Source organism: Antechinus flavipes, chromosome 3 (assembly GCF_016432865.1).
Source record: "Antechinus flavipes isolate AdamAnt ecotype Samford, QLD, Australia chromosome 3, AdamAnt_v2, whole genome shotgun sequence".
Lineage (NCBI taxonomy): Eukaryota > Metazoa > Chordata > Mammalia > Dasyuromorphia > Dasyuridae > Antechinus > Antechinus flavipes.
In genome coordinates this window covers 317,771,295-317,796,575 of record NC_067400.1, presented here as the reverse complement: position 1 = coordinate 317,796,575, position 25,281 = coordinate 317,771,295, and the positions used below count along the sequence as shown (strand labels likewise).

General features: G+C 34.0%; 1 protein-coding gene across 1 annotated transcript in view; it reads left to right on the top strand.

Annotated features, from left to right (window-relative positions):
* The window catches only part of LOC127554139 (protein mono-ADP-ribosyltransferase PARP9-like), a 44,139-nt gene extending 19,394 nt beyond the window's left edge, over positions 1–24,745 (top strand). Inside the window, exons 6-11 of the mRNA XM_051985406.1 lie at positions 8,164–8,382; positions 10,328–10,418; positions 12,528–12,902; positions 17,263–17,378; positions 18,063–18,237; positions 23,540–24,745. Coding sequence (XP_051841366.1) covers positions 8,164–8,382; positions 10,328–10,418; positions 12,528–12,902; positions 17,263–17,378; positions 18,063–18,237; positions 23,540–23,877 — 1,314 coding nt within the window. The 3' untranslated portion in view covers positions 23,878–24,745. The remainder of the gene's footprint in view (positions 1–8,163; positions 8,383–10,327; positions 10,419–12,527; positions 12,903–17,262; positions 17,379–18,062; positions 18,238–23,539) is intronic.
* Positions 24,746–25,281: the final 536 nt, after the last annotated feature.

Genomic DNA, 25,281 nt, shown 5'->3' with positions numbered 1-25,281 from the left:
ATTTAAAAAAATAATTCCTACATAATTGACTCACTCTTGTGCTTTCTCTCTATGTAGAGACCTTCTAATTGCCTGAATAATGATAAAGTTCTTAGGAGGTATATTTTTCCCACATAGAATTTATTGAGTCCCTTATAATTTCTCTTTCATGTTTACCTTTTACCTTCTCTTAAATCTTATATTTGGATGTCAAAATTTCCTGGTGAAAGATTATACTCAGTTTTAATGAACACATTATTCTTGGATGTAATACTAATTCCTTATCTTTCAGAATATTATATTCTAAGCCCTCTATTCCTTTTAAATTTTTTTTAAAAGTTATTGTATTTTTTTCCAATTGTACATAAAGACAAATTTTAACATCCATTTCCCCTCCATTCCTTTAACATGGTATCTGTTAAATCTTGTATGATCCTTACTCCATAATAATTAGCAGTTCCATAGAATTTGAAAAGTTTTTTTTCTGGCTATTTGAAATGCTTTCTCTTTGACCTGGGACATTTTTAATAACATTTCATTTTGTAATCTCTTCAGAGGTGATTGATGGAGTCTTTGATAATTATTTTATCCTTTGTTCTAGGATAGCAAGACAGTTTTCCTATGTAATTTTTTGAAGTTTGATATCTAGATTCTTTCCTTGATCATGACTTTCAGATAGTCCAATAATTCTCAAATTATCTCTCCTGGATTTTTTTTTCCAGGCCAGATATTTTTCTGATGGGATAATTCACATTTTTTCCAATTTTTCATTCTTTTGGCTTGGTTTTTATTATTTCTTAATATCTCATGGAGTAATTAGCTTCCACATGACCAATTGTCCTTTTGAAGCAATTTTTTCTTTGGTGAACTTTTGTACCTTTTTTTACACCTAGCAATTCTGTTTTTCAAATTATTATTTTCTCCAGTATTTTTGTGTCTTTTTTTTTTTTTACCAAATTAGTAATCGTTTTTTCATAATTTTCTTGCATTATTTCTCTATCATGCTTTGATAAAAAATTTTTTTGCTCTTCCAGAAATTCTTATTTGGATGGTATACAATTCATATTTTTTTCCAGCTTTACTTGTGGATATTTTAACACTGTTGTCTCCTTTTGAGTTTTTCCTTTGATCTTTGCTGTCATCATAATAGCTTTTTATAATCAGATTTTTTTTATTGTTTTCTCATTTTTCTAGCCTATTTCTTGACTTTGAACTTTATTTTGTAGTTAGGCTGTCTTCTTAGGATGGGGAGAGGCACTGTCCTAAGCTTAAGGGTTGTTATTGTTTTTTGCATAGTTGTTTTCAGAACTAGTTCTAGGGATCTGGAAGTTTTTGGTGCTTTCACAGTGTTATGATTCAGTAAGAGATATAGTTATTGTTCTTTGCTACCACAATCTGGTATAGCTTCTTAGAATTCCTATTCCCTTTCAACCAAAAGTAATATTGCTCCTCATTCCTGCTCCTTCAAGGAGCAATCACTTTTTTCTGCCCTGGAATCATGACCCAAAACTAAATAAGTGGAATTGCCAAACAGCACTCTGTCTTGCATACAGTACTAGGACAAAGGTCTTCTATAATCTCTTTCTGACCAGTTGCTTGATTCCCTTACTTTCTATGGCTTGAGAACTTCCCAAGTTTCTGTATGATAGATAGATTGGAGAGACTGGGGATGAAAAAAAATTAGTAATCTAATGTAATGACCGCGTATTTAAAATCAGCTGGAGCCAGGAATTCAGGTTAAGGGGAAAATCTTCAATATTTATTGAAGTGAAGAGGTGAATAAAGATTGCAATAGCAAATATGGGCAGTTGCGACAGGAAGCCAGCTAACAGAGAGAGCTGTGAGCTGAGCAAACCGTGGCAATGGCCATCCCAAAAATCTCTCCTCCCCTTCCTTTTCCACTCCCCTGCCTCCACCCACCAAAATCGTCATTTCCTATACAACACATCAGGACTTGCACAAAGAGTGGGCGGGGGCCATTCTTTCTCCAAGCTTATATATTAATAGAGTATGGTCCAATTACTATTTAGCCTCATGTGCTTGGGACCTCAGTGCATCAACTCAAGCCTCAGCCCATTACAATCTAATGTAGTGGTACTGACAAAAAGGAGTCAGGGCCTGACCCCTGATGTTTGTAATATAAGTGGGAAGAAGGAAAATGTTGTAAGAGGAGATAGGGAGGCAAAATCTATAGGAATTGGGAAATTATTAGATACTGGGGGTGGAGCATGATAAAAAAAAAGAGTGAAGAATTGAGATTGATTTCAAGGCTTCAAAGAACAAAGAAGTTAGAAGGATAGATTTTGAGAGGGTTGAAGGTTATAAGTTCTGTTTTGAACAACTGAGTTTGAGATGCCTGTGTCCCATTCAAAAGGAGATGTTAAGCAGTCAGTTGCTGATACAGTTAGAACTCAGGAGAAAAATGACCATGCAATCACAGAATCACAGAATTTTAGAAGTACTTCAGTGGTGATTTTAGTTCAATCTATATTCTCCCCGCTCCAATCCCCATTACATGTAACTAATAAGTGATTATCCAGTTTCTGATTGAATACTTCTAATAAAGGGAAACTCAGCTACATACCAAAGTAATTCATTCTAATTTGGGGTAGGTTTAATTGTTAGTAAGAATTTTTTCTTCCTAGATCAATGTTAAATTGTGTATTATTTTCTCACTTTCCTGCTGCTTCTGGCTTTTTGGGTCAACCAAAATATATCTAATTTTTTTTCCATATGATAACCTTTCAGAAACTTGAAGACAATTATATCCCCACTGAGTCTTCTCCAGAAGACACTTAGGTACTCCCATTTTGTTCAAGTCAATTGAAAGTGGTTCACTAAGGATATCAGGCCAAGAAGGTTGTTTATTGGAACCTGCTGACATAAATTCCCCTAAAGCAGTTGAGAACTCTCAATATCTGCTTATGTATATTGGGTATAAACTCTGTACTGACTGTTTTGGTTCTGTCTTTTCCAAGGCAGAGAAAACAGAATTAAAGATTCAACTAATTTTGCTTTATTGTTAATTAAATTTAATTATTTCACCCACCCTAAGAAGATCCTGTCCTTCTTCATTATTCCTTTTCTAGCCTATATAGTTTGAAAAAACATATTTTTTAAAAAAAGTTTTTCTTGCTAGCCTTGAGTGTTCCTGATACTATTCTTCTCTGATCTGACTATGTATTTGTATTATGAGAAGCTATGTGTGTGGAGGGGGTATAATAGCTACAGTGCTGAATCTAGAGGAAGATGAGTTCAAATTTGGTTTGAGATACTCCCTAGATGAATGACTATGGGTAAATCACTTAACTCCTCCTCTTTCATTTCCTCACCTATAAAATGAAGATTAATAATAGTACCTATATCTCAGGTCATTGTGAAGATAAAATAAAATAATATTTGTTAAGCACTTTGCTAACTTTAAAGCAACATATTAGTGCTAGGTTTTACAGTAGTGGTGGTAGTGATGGTGATGGTGATGGTCATGGTGATGATGATGATGATGGTCATGGTGGTAGTAGTAGTAATAACAATAGTATTCCTTTTGCTTCAATTTGTACTATGCTTATTAATGCATTTTTTATTATATCATAGTAGATTCTAAAAAATATTTCTCCTCCAAATTGAACCATCCTCTTTTTGCTTTTTAATTTTTTACTGATATCTTTTTAAAAGTATTATCTGAATATATTCCTCCTTTATCCCTCCCTAAAGCTCTATCTCTTGTAACCAAAAACAAAAAAGAAAGGAAAAAGATATCTAGTAAAATTAATTATTATACCAACTAAAATATTCTGACCTAGAGATGTCTCTGATGGGCATATACTTCAAGGAGATCAGTGACAAAAACAAACATTCCACAGACACAAAAGTATTCATGGCATCTTTTTTTTTTCCTGAGGCCATTGGGGCTGAGTGACTTGCCCAGGGTCACACAGCTAGGAAGTATTAAGTATCTGAGGTCAAATTTGAACTCAGGTCCTCCTGACTTCAAGGCTGGTGCTCCATTCACTGTGCCACCTAGCTGCCCCCATGGCATCATTTTTTATGGTAACAAAGAATTGAAGTCAAAGTAGATGCCTATTGATTGGGAATAGCAAAACTAATTATGGCTTATAACTGTACCACAATTAGTGGTATATTAGTGGAATAGTATGTTGCTGTCAGTTGTTTTATTTGTATTCTACTTTCTGTGACCGTGTGTGAGGTTCTCTTGGCAAGGATATTGTAATGGGTTGCCATAGATGAAAAAACTAAGGCAGAGTTTGTCACTTGACTTTCACAGGACCACATAGCTTTTCTGAAGCCAGATTTGAACTCAGGAAGATGAATCTTCTTGACTCCAAATTTAGTGCTGTACAGTAAAACCACCTAGCTTCCCCATGAAATAGTATAAGAATTGACAAATATGACATTCATAGCAGTGTGGGAAGATTTACATGGATATATGGAGAGTGAAGTAAAGAGAAGTAGGAAAATAATATGCCCAATAACTGCAATGTAATAAATGGAAATAATAATGTCAGTGACCAAGCTTGTAGTTAAGAAAAAATTGAGAAAATATACCTCCTTCTCTATGCAGACTTTGCGTGTGGAACATAGCATATGCTCTTTGACTAGGTTGATGTGTTGATTAGTTTTACTAACTACTTTCCCTCCCTCTTTTTTATTCTTTGATATGAGACACGACTGGGAAGTGGAGGGAAAGGAGATATAATTAGAAATGAAAGTGTTATCAAAACAAATGAAATCAATAAAAAATTAGAGATTAATGAGTTAGAGGTCAGTATATGGCAATAACAGCAATCTAAACAATAAAATAGCTGGATTAATGAACACTCACTTGAAGCCTGCTGAATGTAGAAAAGGAGAGACTAGTCACACTACAGAGCAACTCTTCATCCTGGCCAAGTGTGAGTAAAAGAGAAACCAGCACTGGAGAGAATGGCCAGGGATGAGATGAATTGCAGATAAAGCGAAGGAGTTCCAGAAGACAAAGTGTGGGAGAAAAGATTTTGGACAAGCAGGATCTGTTAAACATAGATTGAATGGGAGTACAAAGAGTGAGAGGAACCAAGTAGAAGTGGAATTAGAATTGGATAGAAATGAAACTGGAAAGAAGTAGTATGTGAAAGGGGTTTTCAGTTCGACAGAAAATGATCCCATTCTAGATGTTTCTGCTTTTTAGACAGGAAAAGTACACAGTCAGAGTAGATTTTTTAAGCAACTGGATGGTTAGTAGGAATGATGGTAGGAAAGGTTTTGTGGCAAAAGAGGCCACTTATACATGGGGCAGAGATGTAAAGCAAAGAGTAGAGACTCATGTCTTTAGTTCCATTACAATCCTTGAGACTGACTGGGAGAGCAATGGAGTGGTGGGGGTGGGCACAACAAACCATGTGACAAAGTAGACTTTTAGTCCCAGATAAAGATATTTTACTCAATTATTTCTCACTAACATTTTCTAAGTGAGGGACAGGACATATGGTTGAAGTTAGGGCAATATTACAGACACTATGTCCTTGTAAGATGCATCTTCAGCCTAATGGGTAGCAGACTGTGACAGTGAACACAGTTGTTGGAATTACCACAGATAACAGGCATGTGGCAAAGTGACCACTAGTCCCAGGCTCTTAATAACCCCTTAATTGAGGGGGAGGAGGGGTTTGTTGTTTGTGTCTCCTTGTTTGCCTCCTTGTTTGTGTCATAGTAGAAAGTGAAATAGATAAAGGGACATTTCCCATCCTTAATCAACCATGTTAGTAATCCCTTGGTGGTGGAGAGCTGCATAGCTAGTTTTTTCTCAGGCCTAATGGATTCTTCTCTTTGGTTATGTAGATGAACTGAATTATCTCATGGAGTTAAGAAATCTTTGGACAAGGAGAAATTCTTGAAATGTTATTTATCACTAATGACTGATTACTATGACTGAGTTCATGGGTTCAGTACAATTATTAATTAGAATATTTTATGTTTTCAATAATGTTCCAGTGTCAGACCAGGAAACGTATAAAGTCCAATGATTAGAAAATCAAGAGAAGTCATTTAGTGGTAGGACAGAGATCTGCATTAAAATCTAAACAGCTTGGATTCAAGTATAGTTTCTGAACACATATGACTCTGTGACTCTGACCAAGTTATTTTGTATTTTGGTGCCTAGGAAACTCCTTAAGATTAAATTATAACTGCTTGCATTTTTGTTTTTCTTCCCGGGTTATTTATACTTTCTGAATTCAATTCTCCCTGTGCAACAAGAGAACTGTTCCGTTCTGCACACATATATTGTATCTAGGATATACTGTAACCCATTCAACATGTAAAGGACTGCTTGCCATCTTGGGGAGGGGGTGGAGGGAGGGAGGGGAAAAATCGGAACAGAAGTGAGTGAAAGGGATAATGCTGTAAAAAATTACCCTGGTATGGGTTCTATCAATAAAAAGTTATTTAAAAAAGCTTTTTAACATAATATAATAAAAAAAGACTAAATTATACAGGTACTTCTGATTTGCATTGGTAGGAAAAGGTTTGTTTACTATAACAGTGAAATCATAGATCAAGTTTTTTAAAAAGCAAAGGAAGAAAATATACTTATTCAATCAATCAATATTTATTAGGTTCCTAATATGTAATAGGCACGCTAAGCACTTGGGGCAAAAGACAGATCTTGTCTTCATGGATCTCAAAATCTACTGTGAGTGACAACATATATACAAACAAGCTAAATATAGGATAAATAGAGAAAAAAATAGGAAAGGGACAACACTAGAATTAAGAGGAGTTGGATAAAGCTTCCAATTGAAAGTGGGATTTTAGGTGGGACTTAAGGGAAGCCAAGGAAGTCACCTGGTGGAAGTGAAGAAGGAGAATATTCTAGGCATGGATGATAGTCAAAGAAAATGCCCAGAACAGAGAAGTGGAGTATCTTGTTCATGGATGGGTGAGGAGACCAGTATCATAGGATTAAAGAGCACATGAAGGGGAAATAAGGTATTAAAAAGACTGGAAGGGAATGGTAGATTCTGAAGGACCTTGAATACTGAAGAGAAGATTTTATTTTTGATCTTGGAGGTGATTGGGAGCCACTGAAGTTTATTGAGTAGTAACTTTAAATCTGAAGTTTAGAAAAATCATGTCAATGGCTGAATGGAAGATGGATTGGAGTGAGGAGAGAGTTGAGGCAGACATATACACCAACAGAATAATTAGAAAAGAGAAGGGGCTGTATAAAGAAAGACATGTTATAAAAGTAAATGAATGTATTATTAGGACAGGAAGGAAGTTTAAAGGGTGATATAAATGAGCAGGGCTGTGTCAGAACTACCAAGTTACATTTTTTTAAAATTTAGGGTGACTTTATTAACATGTTTTAAAATTAAAGGTTTTTATTTACAAAACATATACATGGGTAATTTTTCAACATTGACCTTTGCAAAGCCTTCTGTTTCAAATTATCCCCATCCTTCCTCCCACCCTCTCCCCTAGATGGCAGGAAGTCCAATATATGTTAAGTATGTTAAATCCAATAAATGTATACATATTTATACAGTTATTTTGCTGCACAAGAAAAATTTGATCAAGAAGGAAAAAAAAAACTGGGAAAGAAAACAAAATGCAAGCAAACAACAATGGAGAAAGTGAGAATTCTATGTTGTGGGCCACACCCAACTCCCACAGTCCTCTCTTTGGGTGTAGATGGCTCTCTTCATCACTGAACAATTGGAATTGGTTTGAATCAACTCTTTGTTGAAGAGAGCCACATCCATCAAAATTGATCATTGTATAGTCTTGTTGCCGCGTATAATGATCTCTTGGTTTTGCTCATTTCACTGAGCATCAGTTCAAGTAGGTCTTCCAAGCCTTTCTGAAATTATTCTGTTAATCATTTCTTACAGAACAATAATATTCTATAACATTCATATATCATAATTTATTCAGCCATTCTCCAATTGATGGACATCTATTCAGTTTCCAGTTTCTTGAACTACAAAAAGAGCTGCCACAACTAAGTTACATTTAATAGATACTTTATATTATATGTATCCAAGAGGTAAAGGAGTAACAATTCACTGTCTCATATATAATCTTCTTTTTCCTGTCCTTTTTATATTTGTCAAGTTGATAAGAAAAATAATATTTTTGAAGTGTTAAGATTATAATAAAAAATAATTTTCTACTTCTTTACAGATTCTCAAAGATGCAATGATGAAGTGCTTGGAAAAATCCTGTCAGCACAATATAAATTCACTTTCCTTCCCTGCTCTTGGAACTGGGAACGTGAACATCCCAAAAGAAAAAGCAGCTCATATTATGCTGGAGGAAGTTTTACGATTTTCTAAGGACTACCCACAAAAAAAACTACTTGTGAATTTTGTGATCTTTCCAAATGACAGCAAATTATCTGAGGCAAGATATATCATTGATTCCATTCGGGCAGTGTTGCACAATTTGCTATTTGCTTTGTGTTGCCTTCTTCCAGGAAGGATAAACATTGAATCTATGGAAGCAATTGAATCAATTTCCCAGATTATAAGGAACACCTTGTTTAAGAAATTATCTTTACTAATTTAGGTTGGTTGCTTCTCTGCCACTTATTATGCAATCCTAGAGCGTTGCTTAGAGCACGAGAAGTTAAGTGACTTGCTCAAGATCTCATAGTTAGTATGTGTCATAAGTAGACCTTATACTTTCATCCATTGTCGACTGTCAGATTTAGAATTAGAAGAAATTTGTTCTATTCCTGTGTTGATTAGTTACTACCTATGTGATCTTGGCCAGATTCACCTATTTGGGTTTCATTTTCTTCTTTGCAAAATGATATATTGGAGAAGATGATTTTTAACATCTGTTACAATTCTTGTAGGTCATGTTTAGCACAACTGCTTTTCCTTCTTCGTTTCCATTGCTACCTCTTCTTATTTTTCTCACTTCTTAACTATGGATGTTCTTTCATAATGATTTTTTTCCCTTTTACTCTTCTCTCTCTACATTGATTCCTTCAGAGAACTCGTCCATTCTCCAGATTTCAGCCCTGGCATTTATATCAAGAACAGTTAAATTTGTATTGCCTATCCTTTTTACTTAACTGTGCTATACTATTTTTTTTTTCAGTTTTCTATCAGAAAATTCTATTTGTTTTTCAAATTATATGCATTCATTTTATCTTTCATCACCTTACTCTCCAGTTAAAAAACCATAGAAAGGCAAAAGCCTTATAACAATTATATGTAGTCAAGTAAAACATATTAATTATATCCAAAAATATGCCTCTTATTCTGCATTATGACTCTATTGCTACTGTCAAAGAAATACATAGATCAGTGCTCTGGAATCATGGATAATCATTGCATTGGTTAAAGATATTAAGTTTTTCAAAGTTGCTTATACTTACTGTATTGTATTTATTGTATAATTATATTCTGCACACTCCACTCTGCATCAGTTCATAAATGTTTTCCTAAGGTTCTCTGGAGCCTTTTATCATTTCTTATGGTACAGTAATATATCATTTCATTCATAGACAATAATTAGTATTTCATTTCTCAAATGATGGGCACTATGATAATTTTCACTTCTTTGCCACTGTTAAAGAATGGCTACAATTATATATGTGTGTGTATGAGTGTGTGTGTGTATTTATATACACTCCCAAATTGTTCTGATAATATTTGAAATATGGTATTGCTCTGAGCGCTTTGCTCCTACTTTTTTCATGATTTTCCTGAAATTCTAGAAATTTGTTCCTCTGATATTTGTACTTCTGAGTCTTTTATACATTTTCTTTTAAAATGGAATTTCTCCCTGTCTTCCTACTGCATTTTGTTGTTAATATACAGAAAATTTATGTAGATTGATTTTATATCCTAAAACTTTGCTGAAATTCTTTAAATTAATTTTTGTTGACTTTTTAGAGTTCTCCAAGTAAACCATCACATAGTCTGCAAAAAGGGATAATTTAGTTTTCTTTTTGACTTTGCTCATTCCCTCTATTTCTGTTCTTACTATAATAGCTAGTCTTTAAATTGCAGTGGTGAGAATTGATATCTCTGACATTGTTAGAAGGACCCTTATTTATCCTCATTGCATATAAAAGTAGCTCTGTTTTTAGGTAGATATGATCATGCTAAGGAAAAGTTTACTTATTACTATGTGTTTAAATCCTTTTCAACAGGAATCACTTGACCACATCAGGGCACCAATTCCTCATTTCTAAAATTAAAGATAGATTCTAAGGGCCTTTATTGCTCTAAATCTCCAGTCTTAGGTGTGTAAGCACCATAATACATGTTCATATAATAATAGCCGTTGCATTAGTTGGAATTTTTTTTTTTTTACTTTTTGCTTTCTGCAGATTTTCAAAAGTGAGTTGGCCAAGATGAAGACCATGGGTATGGGACAGATGGCACCAAAAATGAATGAAGAAAGTAATAAAAAGTTTGAAGGTAACAGCAGACATTCAATACACTCCAAAGAGAACAATTTTCTAAGAAAACTAATGGATAATGACAAAGATGTGATAGCATTGATGTGATAACTGGTTATCGTACTGATTATCCCACTCAAGTGTCTACCCATTCTGCCACAAACTCTCCTAAACTTAGCTCATCCTTGCATACATTAATTCAGTTCAACAAACATGAGCTCAAATGACTTTTATGAAGGTGGTGAGAGACACTGGGTTCCTGAATATAAAGCAAGATGGAGGCTCAAATCACAAATAATTAAAGGAAGATTGTTATTCTTTCTAAGAAAGGGTTTTACTCTTCAACACCATTACTAAGTTGATCACTGCCTTTTGTATCCCTAATATCAATTGGATAGAATAGCTAGAATGCTAGACTTGAAATAAGAAATACCTGAGTTAGAATTCTACCTCATACACTTACAAACTGTCATTGAACCAAATCCCCTAATCTCTCAGCTTCAGTTTTCTCATCTGTTAAATAAGGATAATGATAGCACTTTCTTCAAAGGAGTGTTGTTAGGATGAAGCATTTCTCAAACTTTAAAGTTTATGTAAATTTTAGATATTACTGTGTTTGGGGAGTCAATATCATTTGTGAAAAGAGACCCAGCAGGTAAACTGTTAGAAATTATTTAGGATGATAAAAGTTTAGAAATTTGTGACAACCTTATCACTGAAGTTTGAGAGGCTGAAATGGTTCCTTAGTTAAATCTCACAAGTTCTAAACAAACATTTCCATTACCCCTCAAGTTTTCTAAAAGATGTGAGATGCTTTCATCTCTCTCTGCCTTATGATCTGACAACATGCGGGCATAAGTAAAAAGTATTTAAATATCCTAAAATAGGACTCTGATATCTCATAACTAAAGATGCATTCCTTATGTCTCAATATTTCATACTTCCTAACAACTTCCATTTATATGTTCCACATCTTGAGCGTATGTTGTTTCCACCATTAGAATGTGAGCTAGGTGGAGCAGTAGATAGAGCACCAGTCCTGAAGTCAGGAGAACCTGAGTTCAAATTTGGCCTCAGATATTTAACACTTCCTAGCTGTATGACCCTGAGCAAGTCACTTAACCCCAATTGCCTCAGCAAAAAAAGAAAGAAAGAGAAAGAGAAAGAGAAAGAAAGAAAGAGAGAGAGAGAGAGAGAGAGAGAAAGGAAGGAAGGAAGGAAGGAAGGAAGGAAGGAAGGAAGAAAGAAAGAATTAGATTGATTAGGGGCAGCTTAGGTAGTGAGAGTACTAGCCTTGGAGTCAAGAGGACCTGAATTGCTTAACCCTTTTTGGAGAGAGAAGATCAATGAACTAATCAAAATAAGATACTCTTTGCCCTCAAATGAGCTTACATTCTAATAGGAGATAAGTGCCAGGCACTATACTAAGTACTTTACAGACATCATTTCAGCTGATCCTCACAACAACCCTATGAGATAGATGTTATTATTATCCTCGTATTATCGTTGAGAAAACTGAGAAGTTAAATGACTTATCACAGATACCCATTATCTTTGACCCTGGGCTGAACTTGAACCTCCTGATTCCAAGGCACCTCAATGGTGGAAGGGATAGAGGTGGAGGCCCTAGAGTCAGGAAGACTCATCTTTCCAAGTTCAAATCCAGTCTCTCAGACACTTCCTAACTTTATAAACCTGGACAAGTCACTTAACCTTATTGGCCTCCACATGTATAAAATGAGCTGGAGAAGGAAATGGCACAGCATGCCAGTATCTTTGCTAAGAGATTCCCAGATAGGGAGAGGAAGATTCAGACTGAAACAACTGAACAAAAACTTTCTGACTCCACGTCTAGCACTTTATCCATTTGCTACCTAGCTGCCTTTTATCTACATTACATATATGTCTTGTGGTTTGTCCTTCCTTCTCAAAAAGGACCAATGACATCAAGGAGGAGATGCTATGACATGCAAGTGAAATGGATTTAAGTGAGGGAGGGTGTGCAAAGTCACTTGCCTCACTCTCCCCTCCAGAGCCATCTGGAGCCATCCAGGGGCAAGATATAGATCAAAATGTATACAGATATCTAAAATAATCCAAATATTTCTATTCATGGTAATTTCTTCAGTTCCACAGTGGTCCAGAGAAGGGCAAAAAGCAGCTGCACTTGAAGAAGCCAGACTACCTTTGATTCACCTCACAGGAAACAATGAGGAACAACTGGCTGCTGCTAAAAAGTGGATTGCCAAGTTATTGCAGACCCAGGAATGCCGCTTTATTGAAAACAATCATATCTTCTACCTTGGCAAAGAGGAGCACGACCAGTTGTCTCATATGAAGGACTACTTTGAAGTCTCCATCTCTGAGGATATCAGCCCTGGGAAGGCAACACTAGAGATTAGGGGAAGATTGAACAGTATCATTCCTATGATGCTGCATATTGAAAATCTCCTGTGGGATGTGCAGATTAACTATGCAAAGAAAAAGTTCAGTAGGCTAACAGGTAAGTGCCATTGTCATTCAAAACTTGTGAGAGAAACCCTAATTCTCCTTTGTGTTGCTACTTTTGGCATTTGTGTGTTGATCAGAGGACTGCTAACTTTTTATTTATTTATTTTTCTTGAAATAGACCATTTTCCCATGGCCTTAAAAATGCTAAAATTTAAAATTAAAATGTTAATTTCAGTTTTATCCTTTGTGCTATTGAATTTCCTCTGATTAACCAATGAATCAAGGTTCATTAGATTACAGAATGTTATTATAATATAACTTTGGTGTTTCATTAGGTAGATGAAATAGTCACATAGGGAAAAATTATATCTTTAAAGGCATAGAGGTAATAGTTTAAAAAAATCAAGGTTTATGATCAAATTCCCAACTAGATTGGAATTTAATTGATAACATGTACTTTTATAACATTTGAATATTTAAAAGGACACTTTTTTGAGTGGAGGAGTCATGTCTTATTAATAGCAAGATACAAGAGACACATAATACAAGACTATCTCAGTCAACATTACCTAAAGTCCTTTTAGTGATTTGTTAAGTATGAGTTCTTGACACATTATGTGAAAAAATTTGACCAAAATTAAGTATACCTGATGAAGACCTTAATTCTTAAATGTGTATGGAAATGAGTCAAATCAAATTTATATATAAAAACGATTCCCCAATTGATAAATGATCAAAAGATATGAACTATGCCCAAAAGACTATAAAATCATGTTTATCTTCTGACCTAACAATACTACTACTAGGCATGACTCCCAAAAGAGGTTTTTTTTTTTTTTTTTTTTTAAGAGAGAAAGGATTTATATGTACAAAGATATTTATAACAGCTCTCTTTTCAAGGCAAAAAATAGGAAATTGAGGAGATGCTCATTAATTGGATAATGACTGAATAAATTGTGGTATGTGATTTTGGTGTAATATTATTGAACTATGGAAAATAATGCTCTTTTTTTTTTTTGTATGTAATTTGAACTCAGTTCTTAATCCAAGTTCTTCTTCTTTTTTTTTTTCATTTTTTTTATTAATTTAATAATTACATTATATTGACACTCGTTTCTGTTCCGATTTTTTTCCCCCTCCCTCCCTCCACCCCCTCCCCTAGATGGCAAGCAGTCCTTTATATGTTGGATATGTTGCAGTATATCCTAGATACAATATATGTTTGCAGAACCGAACAGTTCTCTTGTTGCGTAGGGAGAATTGGATTCAGAAGGTATAAATAATCCGGGAAGAAAAACAAAAATGCAGATAGTTTACATTCGTTTCCAGTGTTCTTTCTTTGGGTGTAGCTGCTTTTGTCCGTCATTTATCAATTGAAACTCAGGTCTCTTTGTCAAAGAAATCCACTTCCATCAAAATATGTCCTCATACAATATCGTTGTCGAAGTGTATAATGATCTCCTGGTTCTGCTCATTTCACTTAGCATCAGTTCATGTAAGTCTCGCCAGTCCTCTCTGTATTCATCCTGCTGGTCATTTCTTACAGAACAATAATATTCCATAACATTCATATACCACAATTTACCCAGCCATTCTCCAATTGATGGGCATCCATTCATTTTCCAGTTTCTAGCCACTACAAACAGGGCTGCTACAAACATTTTGGCACATACAGGTCCCTTTCCCTTCTTTAGTATTTCTTTGGGATATAAGCCCAATAGAAACACTGCTGGATCAAAGGGTATGCACAATTTGATAATTTTTTGGGCATAATTCCAGATTGCTCTCCAGAATGGTTGGATTCGTTCACAACTCCACCAACAATGCATTAGTGTCCCAGTTTTCCCGCATCCCCTCCAACATTCATCATTATTTTTTCCTGTCATCTTAGCCAATCTGACAGGTGTGTAGTGGTATCTCAGAGTTGTCTTAATTTGCATTTCTCTGATCAATAATGATTTGGAACACTCTTTCATATGAGTGGTAATAGTTTCAATCTCATCCTCTGAAAATTGTCTGTTCATATCCTTTGACCATTTATCAATTGGAGAATGTCTTGATTTCTTATAAATTTGAGTCAGTTCTCTATATATTTTGGAAATGAGGCCTTTATCAGAACCTTTAACTGTGAAAATGTTTTCCCAGTTTGTTGCTTCCCTTCTAATCTTGTTTGCATTAGTTTTATTTGTACAAAAGCTTTTTAATTTGATGTAATCGAAATTTTCTATTCTGTGATCAGTAATGGTCTCTAGTTCATCTTTGGTCACAAATTTCTTTCTCCTCCACAAGTCTGAGAGATAAACTATTCTATGTTCCTCTAATTTATTTATAGTCTCGTTCTTTATGCCTAGGTCATAGACCCATTTTGATCTTATCTTGGTATATGGTGTTAAGTGTGGGTCCATGCCTAATTTCTGCCATACTAATTTCCAATTATCCCAGCAGTTTTTATCAAATAATGAATTCTTTTCCAGAAGTTAGGGGCTTTGGGTTTGTCAAACACTAGATTGCTATAATTGACTATTCTGTCTTGTGAGCCTAGCCTTTTCCACTGATCCACTAATCTATTTCTTAGCCAATACCAAATGGTTTTGGTGACTGCTGCTTTATAATATAATTTTAGATCAGGTACAGCTAGGCCACCTTCATTTGATTTTTTTTTCATTAATTCCCTTGAGATTCTCGACTTTTTATTGTTCCATATGAATTTTGTTGTTATTTTTTCTAGATCAATAAAATATTTTCTTGGAAGTCTGATTGGTATAGCACTAAATAAATAGATTAGTTTAAGGAGTATTGTCATCTTTATTATGTTCGCTCGGCCGATCCAAGAGCACTTAATATTTTTCCAATTATTTAAGTCTGACTTTATTTGTGTGGAGACTTTTTTATAATTTTGCTCATATAATTCCTGACTTTCCTTTGGTAGATAGATTCCCAAATATTTTATGGTATCAACAGTTATTCTGAATGGAATTTCTCTTTGTATCTCTTGCTGTTGGGTTTTGTTGGTGATGTATAAAAATGCTGAGGATTTATGGGGATTTATTTTGTAGCCAGCTACTTTGCTAAAATTATGAATTATTTCCAATAGCTTTTTGGTAGAATCTCTGGGGTTCTCTAGGTATACCATCATATCATCTGCAAAGAGAAAATAATGCTCTTAAAAACCTGGAAAGTTCTTCACGAACTCAAGCAAACTGAAATGTACTGTGTACAAAGTACAAAGTAGCAATGTTGTAGGATGATAGTCTGTGAATGACTCTGCTATTCTCAGCAATACAATGATCCAAGACTACTCTAAAGGATTTATGATAAAAAATACTGTCCATACTCAGAAAAAGAACTGATTATGTCTGAATACAGACTGAAGCATACTGTTTTAAAAATCTTATTTATCTTGAGATTTTTTGGGGAGGGGAGTGAGGAGGGTTGAGATCCATGTTTTCTTTCTCAATTTGAGTTATGGAAATGTTTTGCATAACTTTGCATTTGTCTTCTTAAGGGGGGTTGAGGAAGAAAGGAGAGAATATGGAACTCAGAGTTTTAAAAACAATTGTAGAAAATTGGGGAAATAAAAATATTAAATAAAAAGTAAAATAAAACAACCTAAGAGGATAACTCCAAGGAAAGAGAAGATAGTCAATGGTAGAGTAATTCCTCAGCTGCTAAATCAGGAAATGGAGAAGAATTTGTCCTGGGATTTTATGGGTAGAGGGACCTCCCAGGTGTACTCTATTCTTGCAGATTGGCTCATTCTTTGCTAATTTTAGGCTGAGAGAGAATGGCCTGGGGCAACTGAGAGGTTACGGACTTCTCTAAAGTTGCACAGCTATTACCTATTGAAGGAGTGTTTGAACCAATGTCTATCCTAACTTTGGGGCGAGCTCCACATTCACTGCTATACTACCACTGAGATCTCAAATTGCTCGTGTATATAGCAGCTCTGTCTTCTTGTTGCTGAAAGCTTTGATGGGCTGTAAAAAGTCACAGTGAAAAAGAAGAATATCTTATACTCAATATCTTGACTGGTTACAGCCCTTTCATATTAGCACATTTCCCTATTATCCATTTAAATTGCAATTTACAGCCCAGAAAGATCCATTACATTCATATAAAATGTGTTCAGCTATTCCCCAGTTGAGGGCACCTTATTTGTTTCCAGTTTTTTGCTTCCAACAAAAAGTACTGCGTTGAACATTTTGATTCTTTTTCTTCCATTTTTGACTACATTGCTCTTCCTTCTAACCCCCACTTCCCCTCCCCACCTTTCGAGCCATTCATTCCCTACCTTAAATAAGGGGAAGAATTCAATTGGGCCTTGGTTACTGTTACTTGAATGAAATCTGGATTTTGAATTGGTCTTTTCATAAAGCAATCGATATTTCAGGTATTGTTTTTATTCTGTTTAGATCAACCATTCTCTATCCAACCAGAAGGAAATTTGATTAAGAAGCATTTTGTCAAGGATAAGAAACTTGAGGAAAAGAAGAAAGAGTTTGAAAAAGCAGGTTTGGAAGTGCAAAAGGTAACAGCCATAACTTAAGTGAAGATAATATAGAGAGGATTTCACTAATATTCATTCAATTTAATTACTTTTTATTAAGTGAATAAATAAAATAAAAATTACTTTTTATTTAAATCTTGGTGGTGTGGTTAAATGAAAAACTTAGCTTCTGATACTTTTAGTATACGTATCCAGTTAGTAGGACTAGAGAGTTAAACCCTGTGCATGTATATATGTGTGGGTATTGAACAGAAAGGAGTGGAGTTGAGAGAGAAGAATGCAAATGGGAAGCTCACAGGGCAAAGATTGAAGCCAAAGATTGAAACAAAGATTTTTTTTTTGTTCATTCCAAATGAAATGAGCTAGGAGTTGAAATTGAGAGTAGAAGAGAAGTTTGAGACTTTGGAGAAAAATAATTCAATAATTTAATTCAAAAGCATTAAATACCTCCTATGTGCTAGGCACTAAATGTTTAAGAAGCAGAGGAAATGATGGTTTCTGTCCTCTGGGAACTTGAATCCTACTGGAAATTGGGCTAGAGATTTAGTAGTGACCAGATGTTACAGGAATGAAAAAAAAAAAAAAAAAAAAAAAGCTTGTCTCTTACCCTTTTCTTTTTGAGGGATTCAAGATAAAACCTGCAACCCTCCTTACTTACTTACACCCATTCCTTTTGTCACTTTGTTTCATTTCTTTGGCTCATAGGTTGAATCAGTCCATAATCTCTTCCTTTTGAATGCCTTTAAAGAGAGGAAGAAGAAAATTTGGAGTAAAAAAGCAAATGGCAATTTGAACCTCACACTATACCAGGAAGTCCCACATCAATTCTGCAATCTTGTAAGCAAAGCTGGATTCCAAAGGATATATTCCATGCCTCTAGGTAGGTCTCAATTTGAAATTTCTCCTGCTCACTGGGGGAACTGACAAGCAGACAAAAGTTAGAGAGATCTCAGCAATTACATAGAGATTGGCTCCCTTATTAGTGTCCCTTTGATCCAGTTGCTGCAAAGGAACTTTGGAGAATTGGATGTAAAGTCATTTAACAAATTGTTATATCAACATTTTCTTTAATATTTTTTCTTTTTGTCAATAACTCTTAAAAAAACTTTAATTTCATTTGCTTTCTTTCCTTTTATTTTTGCATAGACTATGAACAAGATCATCTTCAATCCATTGATTCTCTTTCCCCACTCTCATCCCCAAGTAGAATGCATATTTTTCACAGCAACTAGAGAGGAATACAATTAAACTCCCTGGAACAGTTTCTACTCCTTCAAAGGGAGATATTCTGAGTTCAGAGCAACAACCACAATAGTTAACTTTTAAAAAAATAAGATAATTTTTTAAATTCCAAATTTTCTCCCTCTCCTGCCTATTAAGAAAGCAAGAAAAACAAAAATAGGTAGTTCAGGAAATCAAATTTCTGCATTAGCCATGTTATCCCTTCCCCAGTTTGCTTCAATATTCTTCTAAGACCATCACGGCTCTATCTCTTGGTAAAAAACATATATTGTTGATAAGTTTTTCTAAGCCTTTTAAAATTGATTGTTCCAATGTTCTCATTAGAATTTAATCTCCCCAAAGGTTCTACTCACTTCATTCTGCAGCTTTCCATTCAAGTTTTTCCAGGTTTCTCTGAAATTATCTCTTTATCATTTCTTGCAGCACACAATTGCATCACATTTATATATTATAATTTGTTCAATCATCTCTCAGTTAGCAGGCATCCCTTTAATTTCTAAGTCTTTGCCACTTATGAAAAGAGTGGCTACAAATATTTTTGAGCACATCAGTCCTTTTCCCTCTTTTTCAGATCTCTTTGAGGTGTAGCTCTAATAGCAATAAGGATGAGTTAAAAGGTATGCACAGTTTAAGAGCTTTAGGGGCATAATTCCAAATTGCTTTCCAGAATGGCTGGACCAGTTCACAGTTCCAGCAACAGTGCATTAATGCATATTTCCCCAGAATCCCTCCTACATGTTTTTTTTTTTCTCTTGCATTTTTTTTTGATCAACTTTTTCAGTCTAATGGGTGTATGGGAGAACCTAAAAGGTTTTTTTAAAATTTGTATTTCTCTAGTTATCAGTGCTTTTCTTCTGAAGATTGTTCTTTTATATCCTCTGACCATTTTTCAATTAGAGAATGGCTCTTATTCTTGTAAATTTGGATCAGTTCCTGATATATCTTAAGGAGAACTTTATCAAAGGATCTTGCTGCAAAAATTCACACCTTGTCCTCTCAATTTTCTGCTTCTAGTTTTAATTTGCTTAAAAAGCTTTGTTTACGCAAAAACTTTTAATTTTATGTACTTTAAATTGTCCATTTTATCTCCTATGAAATTTTCTATTTTTTGTTTGCTTATAAATCTTCCTTTATCCATAGGTCTGACAAATAATTTCTTCCATTCTTTTCTAATTTGTTTGTGATGTCATTCTTTATATTTAAATCATGTGTCTCATTTAGAGTTTGTTTTAGTCTATGGTGTGAAATATCAGTATATACCTACTTTCTATTAGACTATTTTACAAATTTCCCAGAAGTTTTGTAGATTAGTAAATTCTAGCTCCATTAGCTGGATCTTTGATTTTATAAAATACTAAACAATGGTGCTCATTTGCTCCTAGATAATTTATATCTGATCTGTTCCACTGAATAATCTTTCTATTTTTTCTAGATGAATTATATTTTAGCTCATGAATTTTTTCTAGTTCTATATTCTTAGATAGTTTGATTAATAGGGAATTAAATAAGTAAATCAAATTTAGTAGTATTGTCATTATTATGTTAACTTGGCCTATCCATGAACAATTACTATTTCTTTAATTAGTTAGATATATCTTTATGTAAAGAAAATTTTGTAATTATGTTCATATAGTTTTTGTGTGCATCTTGGGAAGTAGATTCCCAAATATTTTCTCCTGTTTGTCATGATTTTTAAAAATTTCCCTTTCTATCTGTTCTTGCTGAATTTTATTAGAATTGCTGATGATCTGTGTGAGTTTGTTTTATATTCTGCAACTTTGTTGAAGTAGTTGTTTCTTACTAATGTCTTGTGTTTTCAACAGGAATGGATGTTGTAACTTGTTAAAAGCTTTTTCTGTGCCTGTTTATATAATCACAATTTTTATTGTTTTTGTTATTAATATGGTCAATTATGTTTGTTTATTTCCCAATGTTGAACTAGTTATGCATTTCTGGAATAAATTCTTTGTCATATGTTGCTTAAGTCTCCTTGCTAATGTTTTCTTTAACATTTTGCTTCAATATTCATTAGAGATCCTGGCTTATAATTTTTCTGTTTTGACTCTCCCTAATTTATCTATCAAGATCATATTTGTGTCATAAAAGGAATTTGGCAGGATCCCTTCTTTACTGATTTTGCTCAAGCAGGTTGTGTAGCACTGGAATTAATTGTTTTTAAATGTTTGATAGAATTCCCTAGTAAATCCATCTAGTCCTGTTTTTTTTTTTCATTATGAATTCATTGATGACTTATTCAATTTCTTCTCCAAATGTTATTTAGTCCTCTATTTTCTGTTCTATCAATTTAAACAATTTATATTTTTGTAAATATTCATTTATTTCATTTAGACTGTCAATTTTATTAACATATAGTTGGTCAGAGTTGCTCCCAATAGTTTCTTTATTTCTTCTTCCTTGGTTGTAAATTTGTCTTTTTAAATAGTAGTAATTTAGTTTTCTTTCTTTTTAAAAATTGTTAATTAATTGCTGGACTACTTTATTCTATTTTTAAAAATATGTTTTAAAATATTTTTATTTAAAAAAAAACTCAGAATTTTTCAATTTAGTTCATCTCTCCTTTGATTTCCTATTTTGATATTCTAGTTTGATTTCTATTTTGATATTAAATTTTAAGTGTATGAGAGATTCATTTATTGTTGTTTTTTAGTTGCAGTTGTTATTCTTTGTTCTACTCCTTTTTGTTTTAATGAAAATGTTTAGAGATATGAATTGCTCCCTAAATGCTTTTTTGGTTACCTCCAAAAATTTTGGCATGTTTTCTCATTGTTGTAGTATATTTTTAATGAAATTATTTATTGTTTTTATGGTTTGCCTAGAGTCACATAGCCAGTAAGCTTCAGAGGTAGGATTTTCACTCAGGTCTTCCTAATCTAGGTTCTGTACTCTATCCATCCTGTCATTTAATTTTTCTGAGCTTCAATTTCCTTATTTATCTAATAAGTGAAATAGCATCTGCCTTGCAGGGATATGGTAAGAATCAAATGAAATCATGTAGGTAAAGCATTTTTCAAACTTTGTTCCTTTATATACTCAGGAATTCAATCCCTTCCATTACCTTAATAATAGCATACTTCTAAACGGCTACCTTTACCTGAACAAAGCTGTTTAGCATCCTTTCTCCTCTCTTATCTCCCTTCTCATCAACTTTTCCCTAATGATAACTTCTATACTAGGAAATGAATTGAATATGAGTTATGCAATGGTGTACTAGTAAATATTTAACAACTCAAAAAAATGTGGTATTCCATTATTTGTAATCTGCCTTCATTAATATTCTCTTCATTGCTTTCTTATTACTAGACAGTCAAGAAAACAATAAACCAAATTTTGCTTTGTAGTATTTGCCAATTTCTGAGCTTTAAATGCTCACATTGAAAACTTAGCAATTGATCTTCCTAATTCAGTTTAATATGGTTCCATCACATATCTGGAACTAAGTGACCCATTTGGTCCTTTCAAGGCTGGTGCCTTCTATGATTTAGTTACATTTTCATTGGTCTTCTTGAGTAGAAGAGTGGTCTAGTCAAATCTCCTTGTCCTTTTCCCTTCTTATTTATCAATGGAAATAGCTTTCTCTTTGTCCTGAGTCATAAAATATTGGATCGAATGTTGCCCCGTGGTTATAATAATAGCCACAGAATGTCATATTTATATCCTACTTTATTTCCAAAGACTCCCTTTACAACAGCCTTGGGATGGAATGAAGGAGATATGTGTTATTGTCCCTATTTAACAGATGAGGAAATTAAGAGTGCCTATTTTGTAGGTTGTTATGAGGATCAAATGAGATAATATTTGTAAAAAGCACTTAGCATAGTCCTTGGCACATAGTAAGATATATATATATATGAGATAATATTTGTAAAAAGCACTTAGCATAGTCCTTGGCACCTAGTAAGATATATATATATATATATGCTTATTTCTTATCTCCCTTGAAACTGAGAGATGTGAAATGATTTGCTTAAGGTCACTTGACTAGCAAGTTGCCGAGCCAGAATCCTAACTCAAGTCTGTCTGACTTTATCCAAATCTAGGGTCCTGGGAGGGGAAAGGGAAAGGTAATCTTTTTAAAACTTAAATCACTATAAAGATAGAATGTTTCCTTGAAGAAGATTTGCTTAAAGAGCCAGACATATTGGAAACCAAGACTCTGGAGAGGAAGTTATGCAGTAAAATGGAAAGAACACTAAATTTGAGTCAGATAATCTAATTATTAGCTAGCTAATAATCATAGCTAGCATTTATATAGCTCCTAGTATGTGCCAGACATTGTGCTATGTGGTTGACAAATAATACTTCATTTAATCCTCACAACAATCCTGAGAGATAGGTGCTATTATTATCCCCATTTTACAGTTGAGAAAACTGAGGTAAACAAGTTAAGTGACTTGCCCAAAGACATGTACCTAATAAAGTTCTGAAGCTCAATTTGAATTTAGGTCTCCTGGTTCCAGGACCAGCAGTGTATCCATTGTGCCACTTGGCTGCTTATTTAAGTTTTGAACTAATCTAAATTCAATATCTTGAACTCTGCCTGTTTGCATGCTGTGCAACCTTGGGCAAGTGTCTTGCTTCTCTGAATCTCAGTTTTCTCATCACTGTAAGGAAGGAATAAATTCCTTTGATGGACTTAATGAATGAGCTTGTAATAGTACCAGGAATTACCCATCTGCCAAGGGACTCATGTCCAACATTAACTTAATTAAATTGTTCTTTCTATTCCCTCTGTCAGGCTTCATGGTACTCTGTTTAACTTTGAGGGAGTATTTGACTGAAAATAGAAACAGAGAGTGAAAGGTGAGGTGAGGTGGATCTTAGGATGATTGATAATGGTAGATATTTGGATCCAAATAAGTGATTTTTCAGGTGAAACTCATTTTCCCAGCTCTCACTGTTTATTTGTTTTCTTCCATTAGACTCCAAATATGGTTATGGCATCTACTTCAACAAGACCCTCAAAAACTTGGTAGACAATCTCAGGCAGACCTCTGACTCTGACAACACGATTTGTGTGTTTGAGGCTGAAGTGGCCACAGGTTCCTATTGTGAGGGCAACCCATCCTACATTTCTCTTCCTTCACTGGCTTCAAGAACCATGGATACCTATGACAGTGTTGTTGACAGTGTCAAGAACCCAGAGACTTTTGTTATTTTTGACAGCACACAGGCTCTGCCATTGTTTCTGTGGACCTGTGTGTTGAAAAAGAGTGGTTTCTCCCAAAGGGAGACCAAGAATAAAGGCACCTCTGTCTAACAGTCATGTCATGTTTCTCCAAATAATGGCTTAATTAATTTTTAAAATCTCCTAAACAACTCTCCTAAAAATGGATAAGATAGAGCATGGAAATAGACCAGCCATGTATCAGTACCTCGGTGCCTTCAACTATGCTTCAACCTCTTTTTTGTAGGCGTAAAAAATCATCATAAAATTTTCCTGGAAGAAATAGAAAGGCTTTCTGAAAGAGAAACAAAATTTTGAAAGAAAATGTCTACTTTTTCTTTTTCTGAATAAAAGCTAGGATCTATATTGTGCTTTAAAGTTTGCAAAACACTTCACAAATATTAACTTATTTGATCCTTAAAACAACTCTGTAAGGGAGGTGCTATTATTTTCAGTTTCCTGTTCTATAAAATGGGGATAGCATTTAGTATACCCTACTTCATAGGTTGTTGTAAGGTTCAAATGAGATAATTTATATGTAAAGTAACCTTTCAGCACTAAAAAAATGCCAGCTGGTGTTAGCAGTGTTATCACTGTTTATTTTAGTTCATTTATTCATTTACAATATATGATGAAATTTCTCTAATTTCATTTTCATTATATTGCTATCATTTGAGCAAGTTTTTTTTATTGAATAGTGCCTTTCTTCTCTAATGTTTTGGTATCTCATATATCTCAAACACGAGTTTATTATATGCCTTTTATCATAGTTCTAAGTTATGTAATGTATAATTTGAGAATTTACAATGCAAGTGTTACTTTGACTTTTTTCCTTTTTCATAATTCCCTCATATAACTCATGCCTTGGACTTCTATGAACATTTTATCACTTTCTCTGATTCTGTAAAATAGCTCATTGGCATTTTAATATTGCTATCAAATAAAATTTAACAAAAATTAATTTTGAGTAATATTTTATCCTTTCATTATTGGTTCAACTAAGCAAATATATACCGGTTATCTCTCCAGTTATGTAATTTTCTCCTTTTTTCCTATTGATTTCTGAAAGTAGTTTAGAGGTTGTTGTTTTTGTTTTTAAGTTAAATCTCATGCTTTTCTTGGTAGATTGATTCCACAGTGCTTTGTACATTTTGTCGCCTCTTTCTTTTGTTAATGATAGCTAGGACTGTTGATTTTTGTGATGTACCTTGTATCTTACTGACGCTATTGTCTTGATTAATATTTTTATTTAACCCCCTTGGTTTTCTGAAACAATCACCTTCAGTTAATCTTTTTCTTTTTTTTTGCTTATACATATTTTTATTTTCCTTTTTGTGCCTTATCGCTATAACTAGCATTCCTAAAAGTGTGTCTGATAATAGCATGAGTAGCCGGTACAGTTTTTCCGTTCTTAGTGGGAAAGACTTTGTTGTTTCTTCATTACAGATGTTGCACCATTGCACCAAGGATTCTGGAATTTCATGGCCTGGGATTTTT